The sequence below is a fragment of the Artibeus jamaicensis genome, unplaced genomic scaffold, assembly GCF_021234435.1.
Source record: "Artibeus jamaicensis isolate MK-2021 breed Jamaican fruit bat unplaced genomic scaffold, CSHL_Jam_final contig_685, whole genome shotgun sequence".
Lineage (NCBI taxonomy): Eukaryota > Metazoa > Chordata > Mammalia > Chiroptera > Phyllostomidae > Artibeus > Artibeus jamaicensis.
Genome location: NW_026521924.1, coordinates 20,891,990 through 20,919,211, shown reverse-complemented (window position 1 = coordinate 20,919,211; position 27,222 = coordinate 20,891,990). Strand labels below are relative to the sequence as shown.

The 27,222-nt window shown below is 50.2% G+C and overlaps 1 protein-coding gene and 1 pseudogene across 1 annotated transcript in view; one reads left to right on the top strand and one right to left on the bottom strand.

Moving 5' to 3' along the window:
• The window catches only part of DHX35 (DEAH-box helicase 35), a 58,179-nt gene that overhangs the window by 13,267 nt on the left and 17,690 nt on the right, over nt 1-27,222 (bottom strand). The window contains exons 6-17 of the mRNA XM_053671288.1: nt 26,761-26,822; nt 25,621-25,690; nt 23,608-23,667; nt 17,547-17,659; nt 16,460-16,556; nt 15,448-15,606; nt 13,370-13,580; nt 10,207-10,331; nt 6,724-6,778; nt 3,832-3,927; nt 2,009-2,103; nt 325-402 (exon numbers count right to left, since the gene is read on the bottom strand). Coding sequence (XP_053527263.1) covers nt 325-402; nt 2,009-2,103; nt 3,832-3,927; nt 6,724-6,778; nt 10,207-10,331; nt 13,370-13,580; nt 15,448-15,606; nt 16,460-16,556; nt 17,547-17,659; nt 23,608-23,667; nt 25,621-25,690; nt 26,761-26,822 — 1,221 coding nt within the window. The remainder of the gene's footprint in view (nt 1-324; nt 403-2,008; nt 2,104-3,831; nt 3,928-6,723; nt 6,779-10,206; nt 10,332-13,369; nt 13,581-15,447; nt 15,607-16,459; nt 16,557-17,546; nt 17,660-23,607; nt 23,668-25,620; nt 25,691-26,760; nt 26,823-27,222) is intronic.
• On the top strand, nt 23,797-23,918 carry LOC119063397 (uncharacterized; annotated as a pseudogene).

Below are 27,222 nucleotides of genomic sequence, written 5' to 3'. Positions count from 1 at the left end.
TGGGCATCATCCCACAAACCAAAAGGTCACTGGTTCAATTCCCAGTCAGGACACATGCCTGGGCTGTGGGCCAGGACCCCGGCTGGGGGTGTGTGAGAGGCAACCGATGACTGTTTCCCTCCTTCTCTTTCTCCCTCCCTTCCCCATTCTTTAAAATTAAATAAATAAGACCTTTGGAAAAATAAGAAGAAATGTTGGCAATAATCTAACAGACACCTGAAAGAGCTGTCTCGGCCGTTCCTCTATGGACTGAACTTCTGGAAGCCTGGCGCCCAGGGTGGACCGGTGTGTAGAGGGGACCTTTCGGGCGACGGCTGCCCTTACCTTGATAAACGCTTCATACACGTTGAGCATAGTGAGATGATCGCCTTCCTCCACGGCAAACTTTCGGTGCACTCGAATCTGGAGAGAAACAAGCAACGTGCGGGAGCCGACCCCGGCGAGCCTCTCGTCCCGGGGGGTACGTGGCACAAGGAACGGCTCGTGGAGCCGGGGCGACCGGGTGCATCGTTCCAGCTCCACTGCTTCCTGAGAGACCTGGGACTGGTCACTTCCTCCTGCTCGGCCTCCACGTCCTTATGTGTAAAACTGGGTGTTGGGCTGACTGTCGGGATCACTGTGGGGTTCGGGTGCCCCAGGACACAGTGCCTGACCGGCACGGCTGTTAGATACGGGCTGGTGTTCTGGCCTGTCCTCCCCCTCCAGTCAGGAACTCCTCCCCGCGCCCCCAGAACGGAAGCTCGGGGAGACAGCCCGTCTGGTGCCTGGGGAACGTTCTCTGTCCCCGGGCTCCCACTCGGACCTCACCCTCACCCTGCACAATGCCTTCTGTTCCCATGGATTTAAGGAGCAGCCCCTACAACACAAACACAAGCACACACATACACTTCTTAACTTCAGAACTTTCTCCTTGCATCCGATCCCACAGAATTAATCTTCCTTCTTCCTTCCATTCGCTCAGTAACAGGTATTACTGAGCACCTACTATAGGCCAGCCACTGTTCTACGGACTGGGAATGTAACAGTAACAACAGTGGTGGGAAGAATGCAATAGACAAGATAAATAAGCAAATTATTTAGTATACTAGGTTGCAAGAAGTGCTAGAAGAAAAAAATGAAGCAGGGGATGAGGGTGGGAAGGGGAGAAGGGACAGGGTGCAATTCCAGACACACTGAGAGCTTCTGTGTCTTCGCCCCGAAAGGGAGTTTGCCTGCCCTCGGGTGGGACTGCGAAAGAGGCCAACAGAGAAGCAACCAAACAAGCAAACAGGAAACAGAGAAGACAGACGTCACGGCCGGGCGCGGAGGCAGGGAAGCGCCCGGTCGCACAGCTGTCGGGAGAGGACGAGGGTCCACAGGCGAGGCTCTCTCCTCCCGACCGCACACCTGCAGTCCGCCCCTCAGTGCGCGAGGCTGCGCTCGGACTCCCAGACCCGCCCGGGAACCTGTCCATGACCTGCCCCGTCAGGAGACCTCCCTCGTGGTGCCCGTCAGCACCCTAACTTTTCCTTCACCGTCTTTCCAGCATTCACTCCTCCTGTCGTCACGGACGCCTGGGCTCCGGCAGGGCCTGGTCACCCCCTGGCTCGATGCCAACACAGCCAGGATCAGCCTGGTGGACCCGGGCCCCGACTCCTTAGTCACTAACGTGCCCACTCTGCTGCCCCCCAAGATGCCTCAAGGACGCGTCCCTACAGGAAAGTCAGCGGGACAGTGGTTAGGACTTAGAACTCCGGACTGTGAAAGGCAACTCCACCACGGCTGCGCAGCCAGGGGTGGGCGAGTCACCTAACTGTCCTGTGCCCCCACCTCTAACACAGATCTGCCTCCCGGTTCACGGTGGCCAGGAAGCACGAGAAGCACGGGAAGCGCACGGGACGACGCCGGGCGCACAGCGAGCCTCACGTGCAGGCAGGTGTTTGCGCCACTGGGCACCTCCCAGTCGCTCTGGCGAGAAGGCCCGGGGTGAAGGGCCTGGCGGGAACGGCTCCGCGGGACGGGGACTTACTGCCTGAGACTTCTGGTTCGAGGGGACCACGAAGACGTTCTGGATCTGCATCATGGCTGCAATGCTGAGAATTTCCTGAGAACAGCCAAAATTTCCTGTGAAACAGAAAGTGTGTCTGAGTTCAGACATGCAATGCGCCCGTGGGAAGTGAAGACGCTCTCTGACGTTCTCCTGGCACCGCACTGCACACGAAGATGACACACCTGCACACACCTGATTTTTACGGTCTGCAGCACGTAAGCGCTTCACCCTGCCGGATGGAGTGTCCTAAACGCGGCCCCCATGAGGGAGGCCTGGAAGGACTGTGAGAGGAGCTGCTAGGCCACTCTGCGCTGTAACACTGGGAGCCGCAGGGGAGCCCCACTGGCTCCATCACCGAGGGCGGGTCACCTCCACGCCCGCTGCGGACTCGCTTATGTGGACACCTCGAGTCCTGGCAGAAAACCTGAAAGGGGCAGGGGACACGTGGGCTGTGTCCCTTCTGCTGTTCCCCTGCTCCTGGCCCTTCTCTGAGGGGGGCTGCCTGCCAGGGGGGCTCATGGCACCGCACTAGAGCCCTGGGAAGGACTAGCCCGTGGAAGCGCTCGGCGGGCCACCGCCACTGCTGCCAGTCCCTGGGCCCAGAGTCGGCAGCCGCCAGCCCTCGAGGACGCCAGAGGGTGACCGCGAACTGCACAGCCAGGCCTGCTGCCCACAGCTCCCTGCCTGGTGTGCGACACTCCCCCCAACTCGAAACTTAGAATCCTGTAAGCCTGAGGTCATTTGATTGTTCTCATAGAAATCTAAGGGCATCAGAGAAGTTGAAACCCTCGTGCGTTGATGGTGGGAATACAAAATGGGGTAACCACTATGGAGGAGGACATGGCAATCCCCCCTAAAAATCTAACATAGAATTCTCAGATGACCCGGCAACTGCACTCTAAGTGTCCACCCAAAAGAAGGGGGACCGGGGACTGGAACAGACGTCTGTCCACCACGCTCACAGCAGCATCGTGCACGATCGCCGGGAGGTGGACGCTCCCACGTGTCTGTGAACAGACGAATGACGGGCGAGCAACAATACGGATGAACCTTGAAGGCACTACACCAAGTGAAGCGAGTCAGCCACAGAAGGGCAGATGCCGTGCGACTCCACTTGTGTGAGCTTCCGGGGGAGGCCAGCCCAGAGACGGAAGCAGAGTGGGGGCCACAGGGGGCGGGGGGGCCGCACGTGAGTGTGTCACGGGTACAGTTTCAGTCTGGACAGATGAGAAAGTCCGGGAGGTGAACAGTGGGGATGGCACAACAAAACGTGAATGTACAAAACGCCCCCAGAATGGCACGCTTTTAAAAACACTGTTAAAACGGTAAACTCTGTTATGTACTTTTTACCACAGTAACAAAAACGTCCCTATTTAAAAAGAAAATCTGAAGGTGCCAGTGCTCGGCCCGTGAGAAACAAACAGAAGTCTTTACTGAATTCATGACTGCCGTGGAATCACAAGTTGGCAACAGGCCGAAAACCGAGAGCTTTCGGCGAAAGCTCCTTCCCTGCTGTGAACACAGCATCCCGCTGAGGGTGGCTGGTGGGGTACATGAGTGTCTCGCATGAGATGGACAGCAATTGGAACTTTCGCCTAAAATGCCATATGGTGTGCTTGACTGTGGTAGTGTTACGTTACAGAACTACAGGCTTGATCAAAGATCTGGCACCGATTACCACAGGGGCGTTATTTGTGCCGGACCCCGTATCCTGTATTCTCTTCCCCAGGGCGCCCAGAATGCAGGGAAATAGCTCCCTGACGGTCCAAATAAAATCAGTGACAACTGCCACCTCCACCCACCTGACTCCAGCAGCATTTTCGCAAACATGGGATTCAGAGGAAACTCCGCTATCCTCATGCCAAGCGGCTCGGTTAGGCGGCAGTCTTTGTCCAGACCTGCCAAGAGAACGAGAGCTGTTGGAGGGCGTGCGCCACTGTGTCAAAGGACGTCCAGTCGCTGGGAGAACAGAAGATGACGAATGCTGGAAAAGGCACCAAAAGGTGAGTCACGCCCCACCAAACTTGCTCTGACACCAGAGAACCGTTGCGTTAAAAAAAAAAAAGACCTCCTTTGAGCTCTTGAATGTTTAATTTTAAAAACGGACACCTCTAATGGCTCCTATTCAAGGACTTCATTATAAGGAAACAGTCTCGAGGCCTCCTCCTGCTCCCACGCCCTCCCCACGTGCAGCAGCCTCACCACTCCCCACAGGCTGGCTGCCTTCCCAAGGGCCCGACACCACACGCTGTGAACACAAAGGCCCCTCCTGAGGGTCTGCGGCAGCCTTCGCCTCTGCAGACCGCAGCTCCTTGGGGACCCGCTTCCCAGGGCCCCTCTCTCCGGCTGCTCCCTCTGTTGCCTCCGGATCTTCCCTGCCCCGTGGTAGTCGTTCCAGGACGACGGCCCACGTGCCCTGTTCTCTTATCGTGGGAGCAGTTACAAGGCTGTGCCTGTGAATCTAAGCACCTGCCCAGGTCTCTCTCGGGTGCCAGCACCACTGGGCCGGGCGGACTCCTTCAATTCCCCACACCCCTCCTCGCCTCTTCACCGCCGGCCAACATCTGGAAACTGAATTCTCACGATGCAGACGATCGTTTTTACTGTGGTGCAGACTATTCCCAAGATGTGGCATTAGAACAACTGCTTCTGAGCTCAGAGTTAAGACAGAAAAGGTCGCTTCTCTGCTGTTCCCATATAACCCTCTCTTTAAAGGTGATAGTTCAGCTTGAAACTAAACTAACTTGGGTGTGTGCCTCTGCCTCTTCCAGCTAATTTAGGGAGGAGAAGGAACAAAAAACATTTTAAATGTCCTTCTGAATGAAGGAAAGTCAGTCCAAATCAAAAACGTCTATGCAGCCCTCACTGTCCCGTCCACATTACAGAACATCCCAGGGAGGCCTGCTTTCAAGTTCCTGTTAAACCCTCGCGAACGGGAAGTGGGGGCCTCCTCCCGCACAGGCTCACTCTTGACGCAGACCCATGGGGGGGGCGGCTGAAATCAGTAATTGGCTGTTCCAGTTACTTGCAGGGAGGCATCATGAATATAACGAGTGAAGATTGGCTCCTACCTCACCCCACACAAAAAAAATTAACTCAAAATGGATCATAAACCTATTAATGCAAACAGCTGAAACTACCAAAAGTCTTCAAAGAAAATGTAGGGATAAAATCCTCATGCTTGGGAGACAGGCAATGTTTTCTTAAAAAATAGATAAACTGAACTACTTAAAACTTCTGTATGGCAAATGGTACCATCGGAAAAGTGAAAAGCCAACCCACAGAATGGGAGAAATATTTACAAATCACAGACCCGAAGAGAAACATGCGCACACAATATATATAAAGAATATGTATATTCTTTATATATATTCTATATCCTCTCCTCCAGCTCAATAATAAAAGGACAATACCCCCAAATTAAAAATGGGCAAAAGATTTAAATAGATATTTCTCCAAAGAAGATACACAAGTAGCCCATAAGAACGTGAACAGGTGCTCAACACCACTAGTCATTAGGAAAACACAAATCGAAACCACAAGATACCCTGTCCTATCCACTAGGATGGCCACAGTACAAAAGACAGACAATAACAAGCATTAGCAACTTGTGGAGAAACTGGAAACATCCACACCCTGCTGGTGGGAATGTCCACCAAAAACCTGCAATGAATGTTTTACCGCAGCATTGTGGACATTAGCCGAAATGAGGAAACCAACCCAAAAGGCCATCAACTCACAAATGGGTAAGAATAATACGCGGCATATCCACACAATAAGTTATTTACTCAGCAATAAAAAGAAATGAAGCATTAACATGTGGCACAACACAGATGAATCTTGAAAATGCCATGCTGAATGAAAGAAGCCCATTCCTAAAGATCGCATGCCGTACGGTTCCATCTGCGTGAAATGTCCAGAAGCCGCAGGCCTACGGGCCAGGAGGTGGGGGGGAGAGGGAGGAAGGGTGCGTGCTGATGGGCACAGGTGATAAAAACGTTCTAAATATTCAAAACTCGTGGTGACGGTTGCACAACCCTGTGAATACACTAAAAACCATGGAATTAGACATTTTAAATGGATGAGTTACACCTCAATAAATATGTTAAAAGCAAAAAAAAAAAAAACCCTTCAAAGACAAAACCTCCCCTAAAACCTAATACCAAAATGAATATTGTATTCATGTAGGGCACACTATTCACAGAAAAAACATGTACTTCTTGAGGGGGTGAATTTAGGCAAGAAGTTCTCTATGTGAAGGGAAATAACCCCATTTCTCAAACCACGCAGATTCCTCCGTAACAAAGTATTTCCTTGCCTCACAAACGCCACAGACCACGTCCACCCAATTCTCCGCAGGGAGCTCCAGGAACAGAGCGAGGGCGAGTTAGAGGACGCCAAATCACCAATTTCTGCACGGGATGGAGGGACAGAGAAAAAGGCCTGGAGGGGTAACGTCTGAAGTACTGGGAGAGAATCTTCCAGATGTCTTAGGAGGGTGGCTCTGGTGATGGTTATTACTACTTCCGATGTCCTGACGTGCTTCACGAATTCATGAGTAGGCTTCACATACTGTTATCAGGGGGAACCAACTCCATGCCTGAAGAGACTACGAGCCCTGAAGCGAGTATGACCTAGCGAACATCACTCATCAGTAAAGAGATCAGAGAATGCAAAATAAGAGAAAGGCATACCTCCCAGGGCATAGAGTAACTCCAACGCTTGAACCATCGACTGTGCTGGAGGGGGCTGTAAAAACACAAAAATCCTCCTAAATTAATTTCTTCCAGTGACAGGTAAGAACGTGACTACTTCCTGCCTAAACCCACCCTCCCCTCCACGTGCCCCAGACTCCCCGACCTCCAGGCTCCTGTTCCCGACGCTGGCGCCCCTGGAAATGTCCTTCTTCTCCTTCCCGGCGTCCTGAGTGCTGCCTGGCCCTTACTCTCAGCTGATTAAACACTTCCCTTGGAAGCCCTTCCTCATGCTTCCCTCCATGACAAGTGGGCCACCTTGAACTACTTCCTTGCTTTCCCATGGAAACTCTCATCACATGGTTCTAATTGCTACTGCACAGTCTCAACCTTCTACTACACGGGAATACTGGCTGGCGGCGGGTCTTTGCACCAGCCACAGCCCTGCTCCAAGCCTTGTCCACCAAGGGGTGGGTGACTGACATACGGGTGAATTTGGACTCCCGAAAATAACAGAGAATGCTAGGTAATCTGACGTTAAGCAAAGCTGATATTGGGACTTTTGGTCTGATTCTCTAGATCCTTCCCTCCTTCTTTCCTTCCACAAATCTTTACTGAGCATCTATTAACTGCCAAGCACCATTACTATTTTCCGCTAAATTATTTTATTTATAATAAGCCAGATAATAAAATTGGAGTACTTTTCAAACTGCATGGCTTTTTTTCCTAAATGCATTCACATAACAAACATTTTAAGTGCCACACTGTTTTAGTTCAATGCTACAGATGAAGACAGTGAATAACAATAAAATACAAGACATTGAACACAGCCAGGCAAGTGGCTTGTGGCACTTCTGAAGGAAAGCACTTACAGGCCTCATTTTTTCACTCTACCCCACCCACTGATGGCCAAGGAGCCAAGCTGTACTTTTAACAGCTGTGATGACCACACACACACACACACACACACACACACGACATGTAATTCACTACACAGAGGGCATTCGTTGAACCACGGTTGACTAAATCGTGCAATCGATTCACTAGCCTTTCCTCAGTGCCTCTGACCCCCGACTTTACAAAGGAGGCAAAATGCACAGCACCTACGTGGAGGAGCATGACCCCTCTGGGGGCCTTTCACCCTGAGGTCATGGGAGCTGTGACAGCAGGAAGAGTAAAGCACCAAACTCGGTTCTGAATACTCACAGACACAACGAAGTCTCTCTGACTCCCTTCAATGCTTGACCCTACTTCCAGTCCGTCACCAGGTCCCCCATTAATTCTGCTTTTTGGATTTATCACCAATCAACAAAACAGAACCTCTCCTCCGACCCCACAAATCACAGCCTTGGTCTTTTCACCTAAACACACATCCACTGCAGCCACCAGCATTTCTCCACGGCCCCATCTGACTTGGGATCACACGCAAACGCTGGTTAACACAGTTGAGAGGACTGGGTGTGTAGAATATTAGCTAATTTTTCTCACTGTACGGTTTTCTGTTCTCACTGTTTCTTGTGCCCACAGAAACTTCAGTGATTGCTTGGGACAGCTGGCTAACCTTCCAGCGTGGTCACAGTTATTCTACAAAACAAGCAATCTTCTTACCACTGGGCAAATGAATAGTTTTCCATTCTTTGCTACTATAATTAGCACTGCAAAATATATAAAATTGCACGTACCCTGTGATTTCAACTGTGAAAAACACCATTTCAGGGGGAAATAACCAGAAGGGACTACATGAAGATAACTTTGTGTGTATTCTCCTCACTTTTCAGTTGTCCGATGTTCATGGTTTTCACTACTTGTATTTTTTACTCTAACAGTGATGTTATAAACATTATCACATGGACATTTTTTGTCTTCTTGTGAATTACTTTTTCAGGAGCAATTTCCCTGAGATGAAACAGCAGGCAGGTCTATGGCTCTCAAAGTGGTACCAGGAAGGCCTCCGTGAGCACTGAGACAGAACGGAACCAGCTTCCCAAGCTGGCTGGCTCTGGATTTCATAGTTTCTCTTCGTCTTTGCTGATTTCATTGGAGTGGCGCTTTAAAGCTGCTTCAATTTGTACTTCTCTCTCTTCTAGAAAAGCCCACCACGTTCTGACATTTCCTTTCCCACAGCTTTCCCTTTAGTAGTTACAAGGTTTATTCCAAATGATGCCTGAAAACTCTTCAGTTACTGAGATGCTGATCCATCATTGCTGCCTCTGTACATTTTCCCTTAACCACGCCCCCCCAGATATGGGGTTTCCGTAAGCTTCTAATTTGCATTTACTGTTCATCTTTTCTTTACAATGTCTTGTCTTACACACCAATAAACAAAGGGTACATTTTCTCCATACTTACAAAGACCCACAGAGCAAGCTAGGACCCAGACCCACCACATCACTTGCCAGTACAGCTGGGACAGAACAAAGTTAAAACGCAAGTCTTCAAATCATACAAATTCAAGAAGAAAAAACTGAGTAGTTATTAACTGACTGACCTAGATACGAGGAGGTGCTTCATAAGCACAAGCCTAACAAGCCATTGAAGCAAAGACAGAAAGACTTGACTGTGGAAATGTTTAGGATGCCTGCACATTACAAATAATAATAAATTTAAAAACAGTCAAATATACATACCCAGAAAAACTATTTGCAAGAAATACTGCAGACAAAGAATAATGTCCTCCATAGTCAAAGGACCCTTGAAAATCACTAACAAACACTAATCCTGACAGATAAATGGCTCAACAATGCAAAAGTATAAAGTGGACAGTAAACTTTTATAAAAAACCCTTATGAGAAATCAAAACAATAAGGTATACACAGTATTTTTCCTACCTTTCTTTCTCCCCCCCACCATCAACCGCATTAGCGAAGCTCTACGAGAAAGTAACACGGCGCGGCGGGGGCACAGGGCGTAGGCCCTTCCCGCGCTGCCGGAGCTCATACCTGTACGGCAACCTGGCCACGTGCCAAGGACCTACAAAGCGACTACGGCCCTCTGTCCAGTGACTTCACACCTGGAAACCTGCCCTAGGCAGTAAGCAGAAATGCAACCCAACACAAGAACCTTCCCCACAGCAGCCCCAAAGCCTCTCGGCTCCCCCAGCTGTGACGTTCTCTCCTGCAGGCCTGCAAACGTGCTCACCGTCCTGGACCTCTCCTCCCCTGCCCTGACCTGGTGAAATCCCACACGAGTTTCATGTCTCACTGGGCCAGGGGCCCTGCCCGCCTCCCCCAGCCCCGGGCACACGCACTGTCACTGCCCATTACTCGTCTCCCTGTCCAGCGGGCAGGACTGGAACTGTGTCTGTCTGATCTGGCTCGAGTCCCCCCACACCCTGCACAGCACCCAGTGCACAGCGGGCACACAGCGTAGGAGCTAAGTGGGAAAGAAAGCAGAAAAGCAAGGCGACACGCTCCGTAACACCGTCCTGACACTCCCGGGGAGCACCGCAGCCCCCCTGGGGCCCCGGCAGAAGGCAGGACTTACGGACATGAAGTGGAACCTGAGGACGTTGTCGATTCCCAGCGCTTTCAGCTGCAGGATGACGGGCGCCAGGTTGCTCCGCTGCATCTCGGGAACGGTGGATGCGGGCAGCGTGTCAAAGGCTTCCTCTGAGAACAGGAAATCAGAACTGCTTGGGATCAAATGTCACAATCCAATGTGATCATTATGACAAAAGGACGTGTTTCCTTCTCTAACAAGAGGCTCCAGGACCCCAGGGTCAGATGTATATGGTGACGTGACAGAAAGTTGTGTCAAGTTTAAGAAACACCATTCCACCTAAAAAAAAACACTTGAGCAATTTATTCTTTATAAACAGTACGTCTTTATGAAAGCTTGTCCTTTTATTTTAGGATGCTTTTTTTTAATGTGTTTTTTCATCAGCAAAATTAGAAATCAGAGCACCAAGTATTTGCTGAATCACTATTGGTGCCCAGTTGCCGTTACCTCTGCTCAGGGCAAAGTCCAAAAGGCAAATACAATACATATAAGCAAAGAACAATTTCAAAGTAAATTACCAAAATAGTAACCAGAATATAACAGATGAAGAAGTCTTATAAAGACCAGAACGTGTCCGAGCACACACACACATGCCACACTCAGAGACTGGAGGCCGTCCCAAAGCAACCGTGACTGCTGACACGCACCTCCGGAGACGAAGGTGACTTCTCACAGCGAAAAAAACCACAAGGCATAGCCGTGCCAGGACGGGAGGGGCGGGAGAAAGGTGTGGGAGGAAGAGAGACTTTGGGGGGGTCTTCTTATAAGAGCGAGGCAAAATGGGTGGGGAAAAAGGAGGAAGAGAATAAATCGGTCTTGTACATTTCACAAAGCCTGTGGGTCACTGGAGAACGCTCCGCCCACAAAAGCCTCCCCGCCAGTCACGTGTTAACGGTGCACACCTCCTTCACACACGCTGGCCCCACTTCCAGCTCGATCACAGAGCCGCAACGAACCAGAGAGGAGGTGAACCAGACAGCACTGTCACTGAAGAGCTGCAAAAGGTCTTCTCTGAGAAAGCGGACAGCCAATATTCTGTGGAGTGGGATACAGATCGCCAAATGCATGGGTCTAACTGGGAGATTCTGGACACCGGGCAACAGCAGGAAGTTCCGAACGGGGTACTGCCGTTGCCTTTGAAGAGCATTTGGGGAGTAGTTTTTTGGGAGCAGAGCCACATTTCCCAAGTACAGTGCTGACCAAGAGAGAAGCGAAGCTGCCGGGCAAGAGGACAACCCCACTGCAAAGACACTCACAGAAGTAAGTGCTTCCTAAGAGCTCAGTGGCACTCAGCTGGACCCCACTGAGGACGCGGGTGTGTGAAGCACTGGGCCACAAGCTGCAGGTGCCACCAGCCAATGGCTTTGAGGAGCTTCAGTGATGTGAAGGGGCTGGGACCAGACCAGAAACAGGGACCTCTGAGACCAAGTCCCAGTGTGTGGTCCACCCAAAGGGAAAGTGACACCAAGGGAAGGAAGGAGCCTAGCCATCGGGAGGCACCTTCGGTTGCTTCATCTGGGAGATGCCACTTGAGACAGGCTTGAACGATAAGGAGAACATGCTGGGCAGAGGAGACAGCTCAGGAAGGGCACCGGAGGCATGAGGGCGGGTGTGGGAACGCAGCAGGTATGTCCAGGAGGAATGTGCTTCAGCTGAGAGGCAGCGCGGGGGAGGAGGAGGCGGAGCGCAGGGGAAGATTAGCGGGAAGAGTCAGGGAGGTTCTGAGAACCTCCGAAGGGCTCCAGAGGAGGAGCACCGGGCTCAGAGCTGCGCCCGCTGGAAGTTCATCCAGAAACCGGTTGGCCCAGAACGCGGAGGGGCTGGACCTAATGCACCCCTGCTGTCAACGGGCCCTCCCAACCGCATCCCCACTAAAAATTTTTCAGTGGAACTTTCTCTTCCCCTGAGTTTCAGGATGCCTCTTTACGACCTTGGTTCTCCCCTTTCCACTCTAATCACTCCTTTTTAGCGCCTTCAGTGCTAGAAGACCCTTGCATCTCTGGCCTCAGGTTCTGCCCTTCCCTCCTTCCCACGAATCCCCCTTACCCCTTTCACCCCTCCCCTCCCCAGCCACGTACCTCTGCCCAGTGCCAACCCTCCTGGACACCGTCAGGCCACCAGTAAGATCAGGCCCAAACACTCGACTGCGAAGCCCTCCCCAACAGGCTACTCCCCGCTCTCTGCTTCCAAGGCTCACTTCTTCATGGCGACCCTATCACACCACAGTATGCCCACCTGTGTGGGTCTCCATCCACAGGCTGTCAGTGACCACATGCGGCCAAAGGCCATGTCCCACCTGGCCCTGGAGCTCGACACCCTGGCACACACCCGGCACACAGGTGCTCTGCAGACATTTGCCAAAAGAAAGGATGATGTCAAGGGCTGCACAAGGGCAATGGTAACCAGAAGGAAAGAGATAAAGGATAAAAATAAAACCCCAGATCTGGTGACTGCACCTGGTGATTGGACAGAGGAGGGAATTTCGAATGATGTGAAAATGAAGCCTGGACAGTGGAGAGAAACCGCAGTGCCGTCCCTCACACAGGATCACAGAGGAAGAGCAGCCCCGGGCATCCCTGTCTGTTGGGAAGGCTGTTGTCCAGCTAGAGAGGGGGCTCCTTAAGGGCCAGGACAGTCCTGATGCTACTTATCCTGCCCCTTCAGAACCTAGCATGGTGCACAGCACAGAGCAGGAGTGAGCAACTATCTGCTTTCTGTCAGTGCCTCTCAGGACAGACCTTGCCATTTTAGCCCCACAGAGATGCTCTGACCAGAGGTGAAGACAGAACCCAGTGTGGGGCCCCATTGAATTTAAAGGTCCCAGAGCAAGAAAACAGCACATTAAGTTAAGGGGAAGGTAAAAGAGACAGGACCCGACCTAAGCTGCAGGGTCACATGGCTAAAGAGAGGCCTTAGCCCAAACAGTGGGTTAGAACAGGGATGGCAAATAACTGGTGACTTGTGGGCCAGCTTTGGCCAATGGGGAGCAGCAGCAAGGAAGTGCTACGTTCAGGGTGAGGAAGGTGGTGGGGGCCAGGTTACACAGGGACACGTGAGGGGGTCTGGATCTGCTGTGAACGCGGCCCGTGGAGGGTAAATGTAACACGTTCCAGCACCCACAGACTCCCTTCATGAAAGCCACACTAACCTGTATAAAGGCGATAGCACTTTCCTGAGCGGTTGCGGCCAGCACGTCCTGCTCGCTGGTTGGCCGATGCCTGGGACACTGGGACCACCACCAAGCACTCGATGGCTGTCCTGGGGTTGTAGGCCCGGAGTTTCACGAAGCCACAGTCGATCACATACACAACCCCGCTGACTGTGATGGAGGTTTCTGCCACATTGGTGGCCACTATCACCTAGGTTCCCCACGGAAATGAGAGTAACAGAAAGTTATTTTTTTTCACTTTTAATAAACTATTAAAAAAATCCTAAGAGATGGAAAGATATTTCTGACATGGTAGAACCTTTAAGAGGCAGTGTGGTATATTGGAAAGAACATGAATTTTAGGGTCAGGGTGCCCTGGGTTTGAATTCTCCCAGACCCTGGGCATTTGAACAAGTTAACTGACCTCCTAAGCATGCTTCCTCATCAACATAATATCTACCCCGCTCCCAGGGTTGGGGGGAGTTAAGTATGAAATACATATAAAGCATTTAGAACCTGGTACTTGACCTGTAGTAAATATTCAACAAATGTTAGTTTTTGCCTTTTGCACAACTGCAGTAAATCACTGCCCTGCGCATGTATATTCATTTATTCACTCACATTCTAGCTGTTTCTGAGGGTCCATGCTTTGCAAGGCACTATTCACGGTGCTGGGAAGGTACAATGAATAAGAGAAGACCCCTGCTCTCCCGGAGTCCAGTGTGAGTGTTTGGGTGAGTAAATAATGAATATAAACAGGTAGGTAATTTCAGAAAGTGACAAATGCCATGAGGAAAACACAACAGAGTAAGAATACAACATTACACAGTATTTAAGGCGTTTATTGTACATTATAATAATGGGGCATGCTCTGTTGGATTGGACGGCCATGGAAAGCGGCCTAAAAGCTGACTTTGAGCTGAGACCCGAGTAACAAGAGGCAGGCAGCCCTACAGAGATCCAGGCAGGAGAAACAGGAGAAAGGGAGGAGAAACGGAACCCAGAGTAAGAGCAGACGAGGGCGCAGGGAGGTGGAGGGCGGCCGTGCGCGGCCTCTGGGCCACCGCGAGGTTCTGCAGTTTATTCCCAGTGCACTGGGGCTGCCCCCAGAGGATCTGAAGCAGCAGGAGCATATACAGATGGCACTTGGAGCTTTTTAAAGGCACCTTTTCATTGATCCTTTCATAAAAATCTTACTACCATTTTTATGTGTAGACATGTAAGATTTTGTGCTATAAAATCATCCATCTAAAAGGCCTTATTATTTATGTTTTAGGGCTGAGAACACCTGAACTTGAGGCTGAGTAACTCAGGCACAGAACCCAGGCCTCCTGCCTGGCTGGCTGCAGTGCCCATTTCGCTGGGACTCAGGCTGCCCACCCGGGTGGCCAGGCGGCTGAGAGCGCCCTCTTCCAAGTGGTCCAAACTGGGAGCGCAGCATCCAACCATCCCTCAGCTACTGTACTCTCTGCCACTTGCTGATAAATAGCTCCTATAAGCCAACTTCAGGCCAATTCTGGGCCTTCCTCACCCAGTGGAAGGGAAAGGGGAGTAAGGCCCAGGGGGAAGGTGAGCAGGAAGCGGACTGGCTGCCTGCTGGTTGCTTCAAACTGATGCTTCCCACCACACCCTTCCACACCCCAATTTCATTGCCACACCTTGAATTAATTGACTTAAACTTGGCTCTACAAGCAAAATGATGCTTCAAAGAAATGGTTTAGGAAACACTTACGGTAACAGATTTATTGTTTCCAATTAATCACAACCCACCAACACGGTCCTTCAAGCCAAGGTAGTATTATGCCACGGGAAAACATCAGGCGGCAGGAAAGAGCCCAGAGAAGTCACCTGCTCTGATAACCACTGTCAGGGGGGCACTTCTGCAAGTTCCCTTCCCACACATTATTTATTGTGGGTTTTTAGACTTAGTGCACAGAAACACGGACCTAAAATTCTTAAAGAAACCTGCCTGTACATCAAGTTTCATTTCAATCTTAAAATTCTTTCCAGGGCACAGCAAAGGGCACCAAAATGACAACGAATGTCACCAACGCCGTTGGTCATCAGGTTCGTCTCACCTTTCGGACACTGTGCGACACCCTTTCGAAGACTTTCATCTGCTCGAAGGAAGGCAGCCCTGCGTACATAGGGAGAACCCGGAGGTGTCTCTTCATCCCTGTCCGACCCAGAGCTCGAGCCTGCTCGATCAGCGTGGACACCACGGTTTCTACCTCCTCCTGAAGAACGTCGAACCAGGAAGCAAAGGAACCACAATCAATACGAGGCCTGCCCCTTCTTCGCGTGAAGGAAATGAAAGTGTGGATCAGGACTGGAACTGTGGTCGGATTCGGGACTTCCAGCGTGACCACACTTCACTCTGGGATGGCACGCACCCGAGTGCCACTGAACAGTGGTGCCTGTGGGGTGAAAATCTGCAGCGGTCGGATTACTTAGGGAAATCTACTCCATCTACACTAACTAGAAGAGCTCCCGGTAAACAAAAACAAGGACTATTTAACTCAATTGTCAGGCACTGTGGCAAAGCGCTGCATACATATGAACAAGTTGTAGCAAATACTGACCATGGAAAACGCTCAGCAGTGGAAAAGACCACAGCCAGAGGGTGGTTTCTGAACGTGTTACAGCCCTGAGTGAGCACTCGGGCTTGTTCAGCTGTCCTTCCAGTGATGGGCCCGCTTGGCACCCTCAGGACAAGCTGTCAAGGTGTCACTGGGGAAGAAGCATGCAGCAACAGCATGCACACACAAAATGCACCCAGTGCGACGTTCAATTTCAGTGCACAAAACAGCTCGTTAAATGAAGTGTGTAATATACTTTGGAATCAGCTAATAAATTGAAAGTACCTTTGACCCTCTACAGATAGAACAGGCAGGAGCCAGTGACTCCATAACAATGTAATCAGTAGATGAATGACATCAAACCAAACAATTTCTCTTTTTGCAATAAAGTAACCGCAAAATACAATAAACCATGAAATAAACGGCTGAGCAAAGTAACAGGCCTCTGTATTAATTCTGATGCTGCCTTAACAAGTCTGTTCACTACAGAACACAGGTCCAGTGCAATTACCTGGCCAGTAAGAAATGCTAATATGTCTCCATCTCCCTCCGTCTGGTGAATTTTCATCACAGTTTCTACAGTGGATTTGATATAATCTGGAACAGGACTGAAAGATACATGAGATAAAGTCACCACTAGAACATACATACTAGTTACAGATCAACTACCCTGGTGACCAGGCAGCAGAATCTCGTGGAAGTTAGTATGGGCCTGCCCAGCAGTAATCGGTACATGAATAAATAAAATAGATGCCCACTTCTTTTTTTTTAAGTGCAGCATTTAAAAATGACTCAAAATCACACTTCAGCTATGATTTTTGGCTTTATTTGCAAAGAAATAAAAACGACAGGCCCACGCACAGCGATGTGCTATCCTCAGCATGCAGAGCTGCCCAGCCCTTGAAAATGGGGCTGTCCCCAGGGCCAAACCCCACACCCTGTCCACGTGACCCCATCCACGTGACCCCCTGTCCACACTGGGAGCACATCGTGGGGAAGACAGAGCCAATGGGGTTGCTGTTGGACCAGAAGGACTCAGAAGTTGAGCCCACATCTCTATGGATTTATTGCCACTGTCTTTGTCTGTCCAGTGACTCAGGGTAGGAATTAGGATGACCCACTTCCTGTCCAAGAGGGCGCCTCCCAAAAATGTCAACCAGGCCTCCCACCTGGGATGTAGAGAGCTGAGAACTAAAAGAGAGAACCAAAGATTCAAATCGCCAAGACCACCCCCAATGACAGCAGTCTTATAAACCCGAGTTCTGAACAGTACTGACCCCCTCCTTCCCCCAACCTGGTTACCACTTTGCTTTGTCCCTCTGAGCTACTAACCACAGACTCATAGAAACGTATCAAAAGTTTCTCTGAGTCTCAAAAGTATCAAAAGTTTAAACTAACTTTGGCAGTGACACTGAGCCATGTTCCAGAACATCATACCAATGACAGAAGACACTAAATAATGGCAGGAGACACAGCAGATGCCCCTCCTCACCAGCCTGGCACACTGCCCTTGGGAAACACGCGGTTGCTGCTCCTTCCACAACACAGGCCTAGTAGCTTCCTAATTACCATCGTTAAAAATGCAGGAAGCATCAAACCTTTGTAGATAAAAGACGTCCACTGGAAACGTCCGCCCTTCCACTGTGAGGGTCACACACGTATCTCTGGTGGGGTCACTGGTTTCATTCTGATTAAAGAAATCCCGAAATTTCTGAAAAAAATTAAAAATAAAAACGAATAAATCAGTTCTTCATTCCTCTAAAAAAATGGTTCTTAGTAACTCCAGGAAAAAGGACACGATACCAAACTGGCAGAGCGCAGGGCGCAGTGGGAATTGAAGACATATAATAAAGACTACAGGTTGCAAGGTAGTTATTAAAAATCATTTTTATAATTGCAATCGTAAGGAATCACGTTTCCACGACAGGCTCTTTACTAAGGTTTGGTAAAACAATAAAGGTCAGATTCCAAAGCTATACTCATTGATATGTGTTAAGTTGCCATGCAGCTATGGTATTATTTATCTTATCCCACCCCGTGTATTTCACGTAACCGAAAATCGCATCCAAAAGTGTGATTCAAGTTAAACAGAGGCTAAAGCAGGTTGATGTGTAGTTCTGACCAAAAAGCAAAGGTCCAATGGCACGAGACTATCAATTGATAAAGGACACTTGGACATCTGTGACCAGCAGGCATGTTCCCGGCACTGCAGTTACAGACACACTTCTCCTCTACCTCCCCAGTGGGTTTTAGCTGTCTCACGGCAGGAGCAATGTCTTCTCCATGTTTAAATGCCCCACCGGAGCTGGCGCGACACTGTGCAGGGGCAGCCCATCCATCAGATACTGCTCTGACACCCCCACAGCACCCTGTTGGGAGAAGTGGCTCTTGGCGGTTCCTCCCAACAGGTGGCCACATCCTCCTCAATGCACTTGACCACCAGACCGGCAGTCTACTGGGAGGCCTGCAATGAGAGCTCAAGCCAACACAGGGGCAGCGAGACACCATCAAAGGTCCCCTCTCAGGGAGTGTGACCCGAGACACACAGAGCAGCTGAGCCCCAGAGCAGTGAGTGACTGAACTCCCTGGAGAGTGAGTGCTGGACGGGAAGCTGCTGCGCCAGCCGTGGAGGGACACAGACGTCCCATTAGGTGGAGTGTGTCAGTGTCTGATTCTCAAGGACCTTCCTGTTCCCCAGCTGTGAGCCAGTTCCCCGAGGCTGGCATGAGTTTTCACCCTCCTAGCAGGCCTAACTATGTGACCACGAGTCCTGTCTCTGCTTCCCCCAGGGATCGTTACTAAGTATGCCCACGCCTGCTCCAGGAATCTGGCAGCCCAGGGGTGCACAGCATCAAATACAAAATGAATGGGCTTGGAGGAGCATTTCAAAAAGAGCGAACTGGATTGAACTGCAAAATCCAGATACTATATGTTAACCTCAAAGCTGTGTTTGGAAAGAGTAGACACAGACATTAATGTGCCTCGTGCCAACAAAAGAACTGCCCTGTGCTATGAAGAGCCACAGGCCCCATTCCTCCTTTCCTTTGGGGATAACTCCCTCTGAGTGGCTGCAGCCCTCCTGTGTCCTGTGACGTATGGAAGGAACAGAGGCATGCTAGAAGGGGCACACGCACAAACAAGTGAGAAGAGACACCCCCAATGCCTTGAAAGAGTGAATAATCCAGGAGCAGGCATGCAAAGAACCAACCATAACACACACCAAGACGGAATGACTAAATGACCAGAAAAGAGCTGCAAGTTACAGCTGGAGAGAATGACAGGTCAGTGACGGCTCTCAGGGAAGGCAGCACGGAGGGGCAGGCTCCATGGCTAAGCCTTAACAGACGACCAGGAAGGGAAAAGACATCCTCTCCAGGATGACGGCAGAGTGAAGACCAAGATGTAAAGGTGCCCCTTACAGGGGAGAGTCCAGGGTCTAGGGCAGACCAGCCTCAGCTCTGAGTTACTCTCTTGTCTACAAGATGAACAGATGGCTACCTACGCTGCAAGACTGTTGTCTAGTTCAGATAAAGTACAATCCAGGATGACTATACAGTAAGTGACTGTCATCACTTCAAAGGGGCCCCAGTGTCATGCTGCAGGTCACTTTATGAGAGCGGCAAAAGACCAGAGCAGTGGGATGGGCATACTGTCAGACCTGTGCCCAGATGCCTGGTTCTGGGGCCACTTTGAAGAAGCGCAGCTGTGATAAGAGACTGGAGGCCAGCAGACTAATTAAGGAAGGTACTATACCAGCTCAGAGGTGAGAGAATGAAAGTGTGCACTAGGCCAGGCAGGGCGGGGCGGTGGGAAAGCAAAGCATTCCAGAGGTCATGACTGATGTGACCTGGCAATCGGGGTGTGAGCAACTGCCCAGGTTCGCTGCGGAGGATGGAGTTATTTCTCCCTGAGTCAGTCCCCCAAGCAATGGACATTCTGGGCCTGAATGACTGTCACACTGAGAAAGGGGCTGCCACGGAGAAGCTGAGAGTCACAGGTTGGTAGGAGTCACAGGTCTGCAAGTTTCGATGCTCTGCAACTAGCCAGCAGCTGGCGGCTCAGGCTGAGTGCAGGCGCAGAAGTCAGGACGGCCTCAAGCACAAAGGACGTGGGCGGCCTTAAGGAGGAGGAGCAGCCAGCAAAGGAGTCTGAGGGGAGGCCATTGGGGAGGCCGCAGAGAGAGGTCAGGGGCTCCAGAAGCTGCGGGTGGAAGGGCAGGATTTTTAGGAAGGCTCAACAGAAAGGCTCTTTGGACCAAAAAGGCAGAACAGGGAGGGAGCTGAGGCCTCGGCAGTGCTGGTGGAGCGGACGGCTGCCCCTTCGCTGCTCAGGAACGCGTGTGTTGAAGAGTTGACACAGAGTGTCGCTCTTTCCAGACATACCGTTCAGCACTAACTGAGAGGGCATAAGATCCTAATCCTTAAGATCTTTGTCTTTCATCTCTATTTGGAAATATAAAATACACACAGAAAAATGCAGGCTAGAAAGCAAATAAAGAAAGTATCAACAATGCAAACATTTTGAGGCAGAACGAAGGGATCGGAATAGTGAAATGGGTTCACCTGGAAAAGGAGAGTTAGATAGAGTCAGGTTTGAAAGAGGCGGGGTCACAGTGACACATAAGAAACACAAAATGACATAAAGGAAGAGGACAGCCTATGACACGGACTGTGAGTGATGTGGACGCGCTGGGCTGCCCCCGCCACCGTTCACCACAGCTTCCTTCCCAGCAGCCAGGCCTACCGCACGTACACCCCGTGCGGGCCACCACCTCTGCCTCGGCCCGTGCAGAGTGGTCCCCAGCGAGCACCTGACCCCAGCCAACCCCAAACTCCTTCCCTAGGAATCTGGAAAGAGAAACCAGTTTCTTATCACGTAGCCAGACCTGTGACAAAAAAACTGGGAGTTGTCAGCAAACCTGTGTTCTGCCACGTGGATAGAAGCAAATGAAAAAAAAGACAACAGCGGGTGATATAATGGTCAGTAAATACTTTGTAATTGTACCTGGTCATGTTTTCCGTAACTGCTTGCTTCATTAGGCTCATTAACCAAGGAGCTGCACCGAGGAAGGCAACCCCGGACCGGCCCCCACACACTCTGCCTGCCTCTGCCCCCCAGCCCAGTGCTGGTGTCCCCACCTGCCGCTCAGTCACCTGGGGCCCTGGGCAAGTCCAGAGCAGGTGGCATCACCCATTCCTCCAGGCAGTGGGGCTTGGAGTCAGTCTGTCACCCACAGGTCCAGCAGCTGGGGGTCCAGGGTCAGGTTCTAACACCCTGAACCTCTCCATCAAATGCTACATGGGCCGCACCCTTCCCCACTCCCACGCCCACTCCTACTCCTCCCTCCTCCCACCTCTTGGGATGGAATGGCCATTCCATTCCTCTTCTTCACTCTTACTCTCACACGGGAACTTGCAAACCGCACCCCACGTGCATCCGCACTCACCCCCCCACACCCTCACTCCCACACAACTGACTCACCCCTCCCCCGGATCCCCCCCCCACACACACACAGACCTCACCTTCCCCTGCATGGGCCAGGAAGGGGTGAAGGGGTGACCAGCCGGAGCCGATCACAGGCGCAGCGGAACCCGGCTGAGGTCCACACCTCAGCATTCCCACGGCACGGCCAAGTTCCCGCGCTCCACTTCCCCAGTTAAAAATTACTTCCAGGCAGTCCGTCTGGCTACTACTATAGCCAGAACTAGAAGGAGCTACTTTTTCCAATCTCTATGTCACACCAAAAGACTATAAAAGGCGATTATGAGCAGTAAATACTACTTCGCAGTCATTCTAAGAACAGACTTGGACATGATGTTTCCAAACACAATAAACTGTTGGAAATGATTCTTTAAAGGTGAGGTGGTGACAAAGATAAGAGGTAAAAGAGAGATGTTGGGTACAACTTAGCCACAGAGGGGGTGCCAGGAGGAGCACTCTGGTATGGTCCTCAACATAGCATTCCAGCAGGCACGGGGCGAAGGGCAGGAGATTTCACCAAGGAGGGCACCCACGGAGCTCTGACCCCGAAGCCATCGCGGGCAGACCTGAGACAGCCGACTCCCACAGCCCGCGGGAAGGTCTGAGAACGCAGTCGGGGCACACGGGAGCCACCGCTCACGCCGAGTCTTGGCTGTCCTCAGGCTATTTGGGTCCTGAAGGTACAGAGAGGCCAGGGGCCAGCCGTCCTTTTTTGTATCTCAACTGGGCTATAAAGCTGGCCTGCTGACCACCACGTCCACAGCTCTCCTGTCCCTCCAACACAGCACCAACGTGGTCCTTCTGGGCCCAAAGAGGGTCACGTCGCATGTCTCACACCCGCCCAGTGTTCCCGACCGGCTGCTGGATGGCGTGCTTCCTCCTCTGGTCGGCTTGCAAGGCCCCCATCCCCTGACTCCCGCCAACCTTTCTGTTTTAACCCCCACTGTTTCCTATTCAACCAAAATTCATTCCACCCACAGCACCTACTTTGCACCAGGTGCTGTTTTAGGTCAAAGGGATAAAATAATGGGGGAGACTGCCGAAGTCTCCATCTTTGGGGAGCTCACTTTTTATGACGGGGACACAATAAACAAGCACCTGGAAGTGTGCCTGGTGTTAGGGAGTGGTAAGTGCCAGACAGAAAAACAAACAGGTAAGAAGACGCACAGCAACAGGGCCCTATTTGACACTGAGGGGTGGAGAAAGGCTCTCTGAGGTGGTCATGTCCGACCAAGGCTGGGATGAAAGGAGAGTGGAGCCATGAGAACATCTATGGGAAGAACAGTCTAGAAAGAGGCTCCCCCCAGAGCAGAAGCAAGCTTGGGTTTTTCTGAGGAATAGCGAGGGGTGGGTGAGGCTGGAGAGTAAGAAACACCAGCGAACGTGGGGTCAGAGGCAGATGACCCCGTGTGGGCCCTACAGGTAAGACGCCCCGCACGCTGGACTCCCAGCCTCCTGCACACGCCTCACACCCCTGTGCTCTGCGCATGCTCAGGACGCCCCTCCCTCCCCGCCCACCTGACGAACTCCTGTGCATCTTTCAAGCCCAACTGGGATGTCCCTCCTGTGAAAGCTGGACACCCTGGAGCCGGCAGGAGTTAGGAATTCCCACCCTGGCCGTCTCGGCACCTCGGACACACTGAACTGTAAACACCTATTTATTTTATACACACACGCACACGCATGCACACGTGCACACACACAGCAAGAGGACAAAATTACCTGTGGAGCTGAACCGCTGTTTGAACTAAAATATTAGTTGTTAAGAGAATAATACAAACTCAGCCATAAAAATTATAACATGGAGATTATTATAGGTGCAGGGAAAACCTGAATTGTACATAAACTCTAAATATAAGTGCTGTAGTCATAAATAAATGCAAGAAATATAGTCTCACAGCAAAAAGAAAAGAACAAAAGCAGCTGCCTGTGAGAGGAGAAACAGCGTGTTGGGAAACAAGACAGGTCGGTATTACGAACTCGGTTAATTACAGGTCAGATTCCACCCCAGGCTGAGAAGGAGTTCCCTCCAACCCTGTGGAATCTAGGTCACCGATGGCCCATGAGGACGCAGGCCATGCTGCCACAGATGAGCTACTGCTGGAGGTAACTTCCCACGGATACGGCCAAGGGTTCCAGGGCTCCCGGGGTCAGGGGGAGAGGGGGAAAAGTTCTCACCTGCGCGTCCAGGGTGGCTGAAGCCACGATCAGTCGAAGATCCCCTCGCTTTTTCTGAATCTAAAAGGGAAGCATCATGAAACAACGGTAACTGTCAAATTTGTGGATGAGATTTGGTATCTGAAATTTTCATGACAATAATTTTATGTGAGTATTTGGGGGGGTGAGGGGGAGCCTGCAGATGAAACAAGTCTCACCACAAGTTGATAATTATTAAAATCATAGGTAAAAACAGGACTCATCATTCTACTTCCATATACACCTCAGCCCAGGCCCTTTGCCTGGCCTGTATTGTGAATGGGGAGACATGGAAAAAAAAACATTTGAATCTGAATTTACTTAAAGTAAAACTGGGTCTCTGGACAGTCAGAGTCTATGTATACTGGAGGGGAAAGTGGGCTTGCAGCTGTGAGCACACGAAACAGCTTATTCTTGAATTATTGTTTATTAACTATTGTATTCTTTTCCATATGAACAACTGTAAACCTACTTTTGCTCCCCATGTATATAAAGTATAAAAAAGTACTTTAAAAGCAAACAAACAATAAACAGTCACACCAAGGCAGAAATATGGGGAAAAGATATTAACAGTAATCAGAAGGAAGAGATCAACAAGCACAGAAGTGACCAATAAACGACAGCAAAGATAGGTAAGAGCAGTCAGATTGTTGTCTCATCTGTCACACTTGGCAAGGATCTATTTTTTAAGACCAACATTTAGTGTCACCCAAGATTCAGTGAAATAAGCTCTGTTATCATACTGATCCTCAGAAGGTAAGCATAGGATTTACCCTCACAAACGTCAGAAGTCTAAATCTTTGGCCAAGGGATAAAATCACAGACGCTGGGTTCCGCACTAGTCCAGGGTCCTGGGACCGCTGGGTACTGCACGTGCTGCACCGAGGTGCCGGCTAAGGAGGCTAGGGCGTCAGAAGTCAGTCCGCCCTCCCCTCCCCCCGCTGGGGGCACCTTCTTCTATTCTGCACTGAAGTACCTCAGAGCCTATTGGTGCCCCTGTGCCAGGAGCCACCCTGTGAATTTTAATTGTCTTATCTAAGCCTCACAACAGTTGTGACACAGAACAGCAGCTCTGTGCGAAAGGACTCTTCAATGTGCAGGGGTTCCGTCCCCTGCAGCGGCCCCTTGGCACCGCCAGTGTGACTGGGGACTGAATTTTTTATTTTACTCTACCATAGCCGATTTAACTCCAAGGTGATGAGGGCTACCATACAGGAAAGCCCACCAGCGCGCACACAGACACTTCCATTGTCCCCACGGTAGACATGAATAAGCTCAGCAGTCAGTTTGAACCCGGGCGGTCTGACCCAGAGTTGATGCTTACTCACTGCTCTGCCATTTCTTTCTAGACTCCTGTGACCAGGAATTTTTCCAAGAGAAACAATCAGAAAATACAAAAGAAAAAAAAGGCCAGAAGGTGGGAAAGGATAGAGATAAGGTTGAAACAAGAATGGCCACAAGCTACAACTATCTAAGCCAAAGGACGGGCCTATGGGGGTCATAAACTTCCTCTTTATCCGGGGCATGTTTGAACCTTGCTGTAATAAAATGTTTTGAAAAATAAAAGGAAAACAAAAATGCAATGATTTCATTGCAAGGGTACCTGCTATGACATTATTTAACATACTTCAAACCTGCAAGCCTAACGGTAAGGGAAAAATCAAATACTTTATGATGGAGATACAATGATATAGACATTAAAAATAACATCTTCAAAGAATACTTCATGACACTTCATGATTTTGATGTGATGTTAAGAGAAATATGCACAGTACAAATCAGTACATACAACCCAATCCCTACTGTGCCAAAACAGAGAGGTCCGTACACACATGAGAAAGAAGAGAACACACCAACTTTCCACCGGTGGTTTTCTCTGAATGGGTAGGATTAGGGTTATGGATGAGGATGTAAAGTTTTTCTCCTCCATTTTCCTAATCAGGCAACAAAACAAAACAAAGCCTTAAAAACAGATGCCTGGCAGCGAAGCCATACCTTTTTCAGCAAGCCGATGGCAATGTCCGTGTACAAGGTCCTTTCGTGGGCTTCATCCAGCATGATGGCACTGCCGGTCAGAAGGAGGGGCTCGGTGAGCGTCCAGACAACCCCCCCCAACCCGCACAGTCCCGTCCAGATCATCGGAGGGACGACTGGGTACTTAGCCCCTACGCAACCACCTTGTGTCAAAATAAAGCCCTGTAACTCCTCTCTGACAAATACAAATGGCGACATTAACATAACCCAGTGAAGAAAATGGTGTATTTATTGCTATCTTTAGAGCTCTACCACCCACGCCCTGGCTGGGTGGCTCAACTGGTTGGAGCGTCATCCTGCACACTAAAAGGTTGTGTGTTCAATTCCCAGTCAGGGCATATACCTAGGGTATGGGTTTAATTCCTGGTTGGTGCAAGTATGGAATGTTTCCTCTCTCACATCAATATCCCCCCCCACCTTCCTCTTGCTCTCTCTAAAAGTCAATGAACACATCCTTGGGTGAGGATTTTTTTTAAAGTGTTCTCGTAAAGAGCTTACCTCTTACACTGGATTCCAATAAGATCTAAAACCTGATTTTAAATATATAAAATATATACCATATAACATATAGCCCCATAGAGCATATATGAACTGGAACAAGGTCCAACCACTAAAAGACTGTTACACTGCAGAAAATACAGTAGCAAAAAGAGGCACACGATCACAGGTGTGCTGCATGTGTACCAGGGAGCCCAGTGGGATATCCTTTCCCACAATCCCGGAGCCTGGGTCGGACAATTTTAAAGCCGAGAATGACAGACGAGACAGACCCCGGGGGAGAAAGGGCAGTTATTTGGACTCTGAGCACTGCGTGCAGCAAATGCTGCCCAGTCCATGCTGCGACTCGTCACCAGCAGCCCTGGACGTAAGAGGCAAACGCATCAACAGATGTTCAAGTAACGTCAGGGACTGTGGTTTGCCCTTTTCTGACTGTGTGTAAATTCTGAGGAAAACAACAGGGTCCTCACAGCCAAAGTCAGGACAAAAGCTTTGGGGCAGCTGTACACGGACGTGAACCCCGGCCACCGACACAACTGCTTTTCCGTGTGCTCATGCGCTTTTGAAACTTCGGGAAAGTTATCATAAGAAAAAGACATTTACCTGTATTTTGTTAACAAAGGGTCAACCATCATTTCCCTGACCAGCATTCCATCAGTGAGAAACTAAAAAACAAACACATAAGAAAATTTAGAAATAATTCATTTATACCATGTTTTTTTATAGCTCAGAATTTTTTTATTGATGTTCAAATATGTTGTCTCCATTTTCCCACCACCACTTTATACTGTAGGTTAATGACTTTTTTTTTAGAGTTCAAGTGCAACTAAACAACCTCCGCACTAATGTGTACAAGACAATCCCCGTAAGGACAAAGAGGAAATGCCCCGCCATTTCAGTTATCAAGCAAGAGAACTGCTCACGAACAGGACTTTAAACGTGAGACCTCCAGCTGGGGTCTGAAATTCTTTCAGCTGAGTTTCCCCTGCATTTCTTGTCCAAACGTGGGCTAAGCCTCACTTCCTCTGGGCCGGCTCCACAGGTATTGCTGAACAGGCAGTAAAG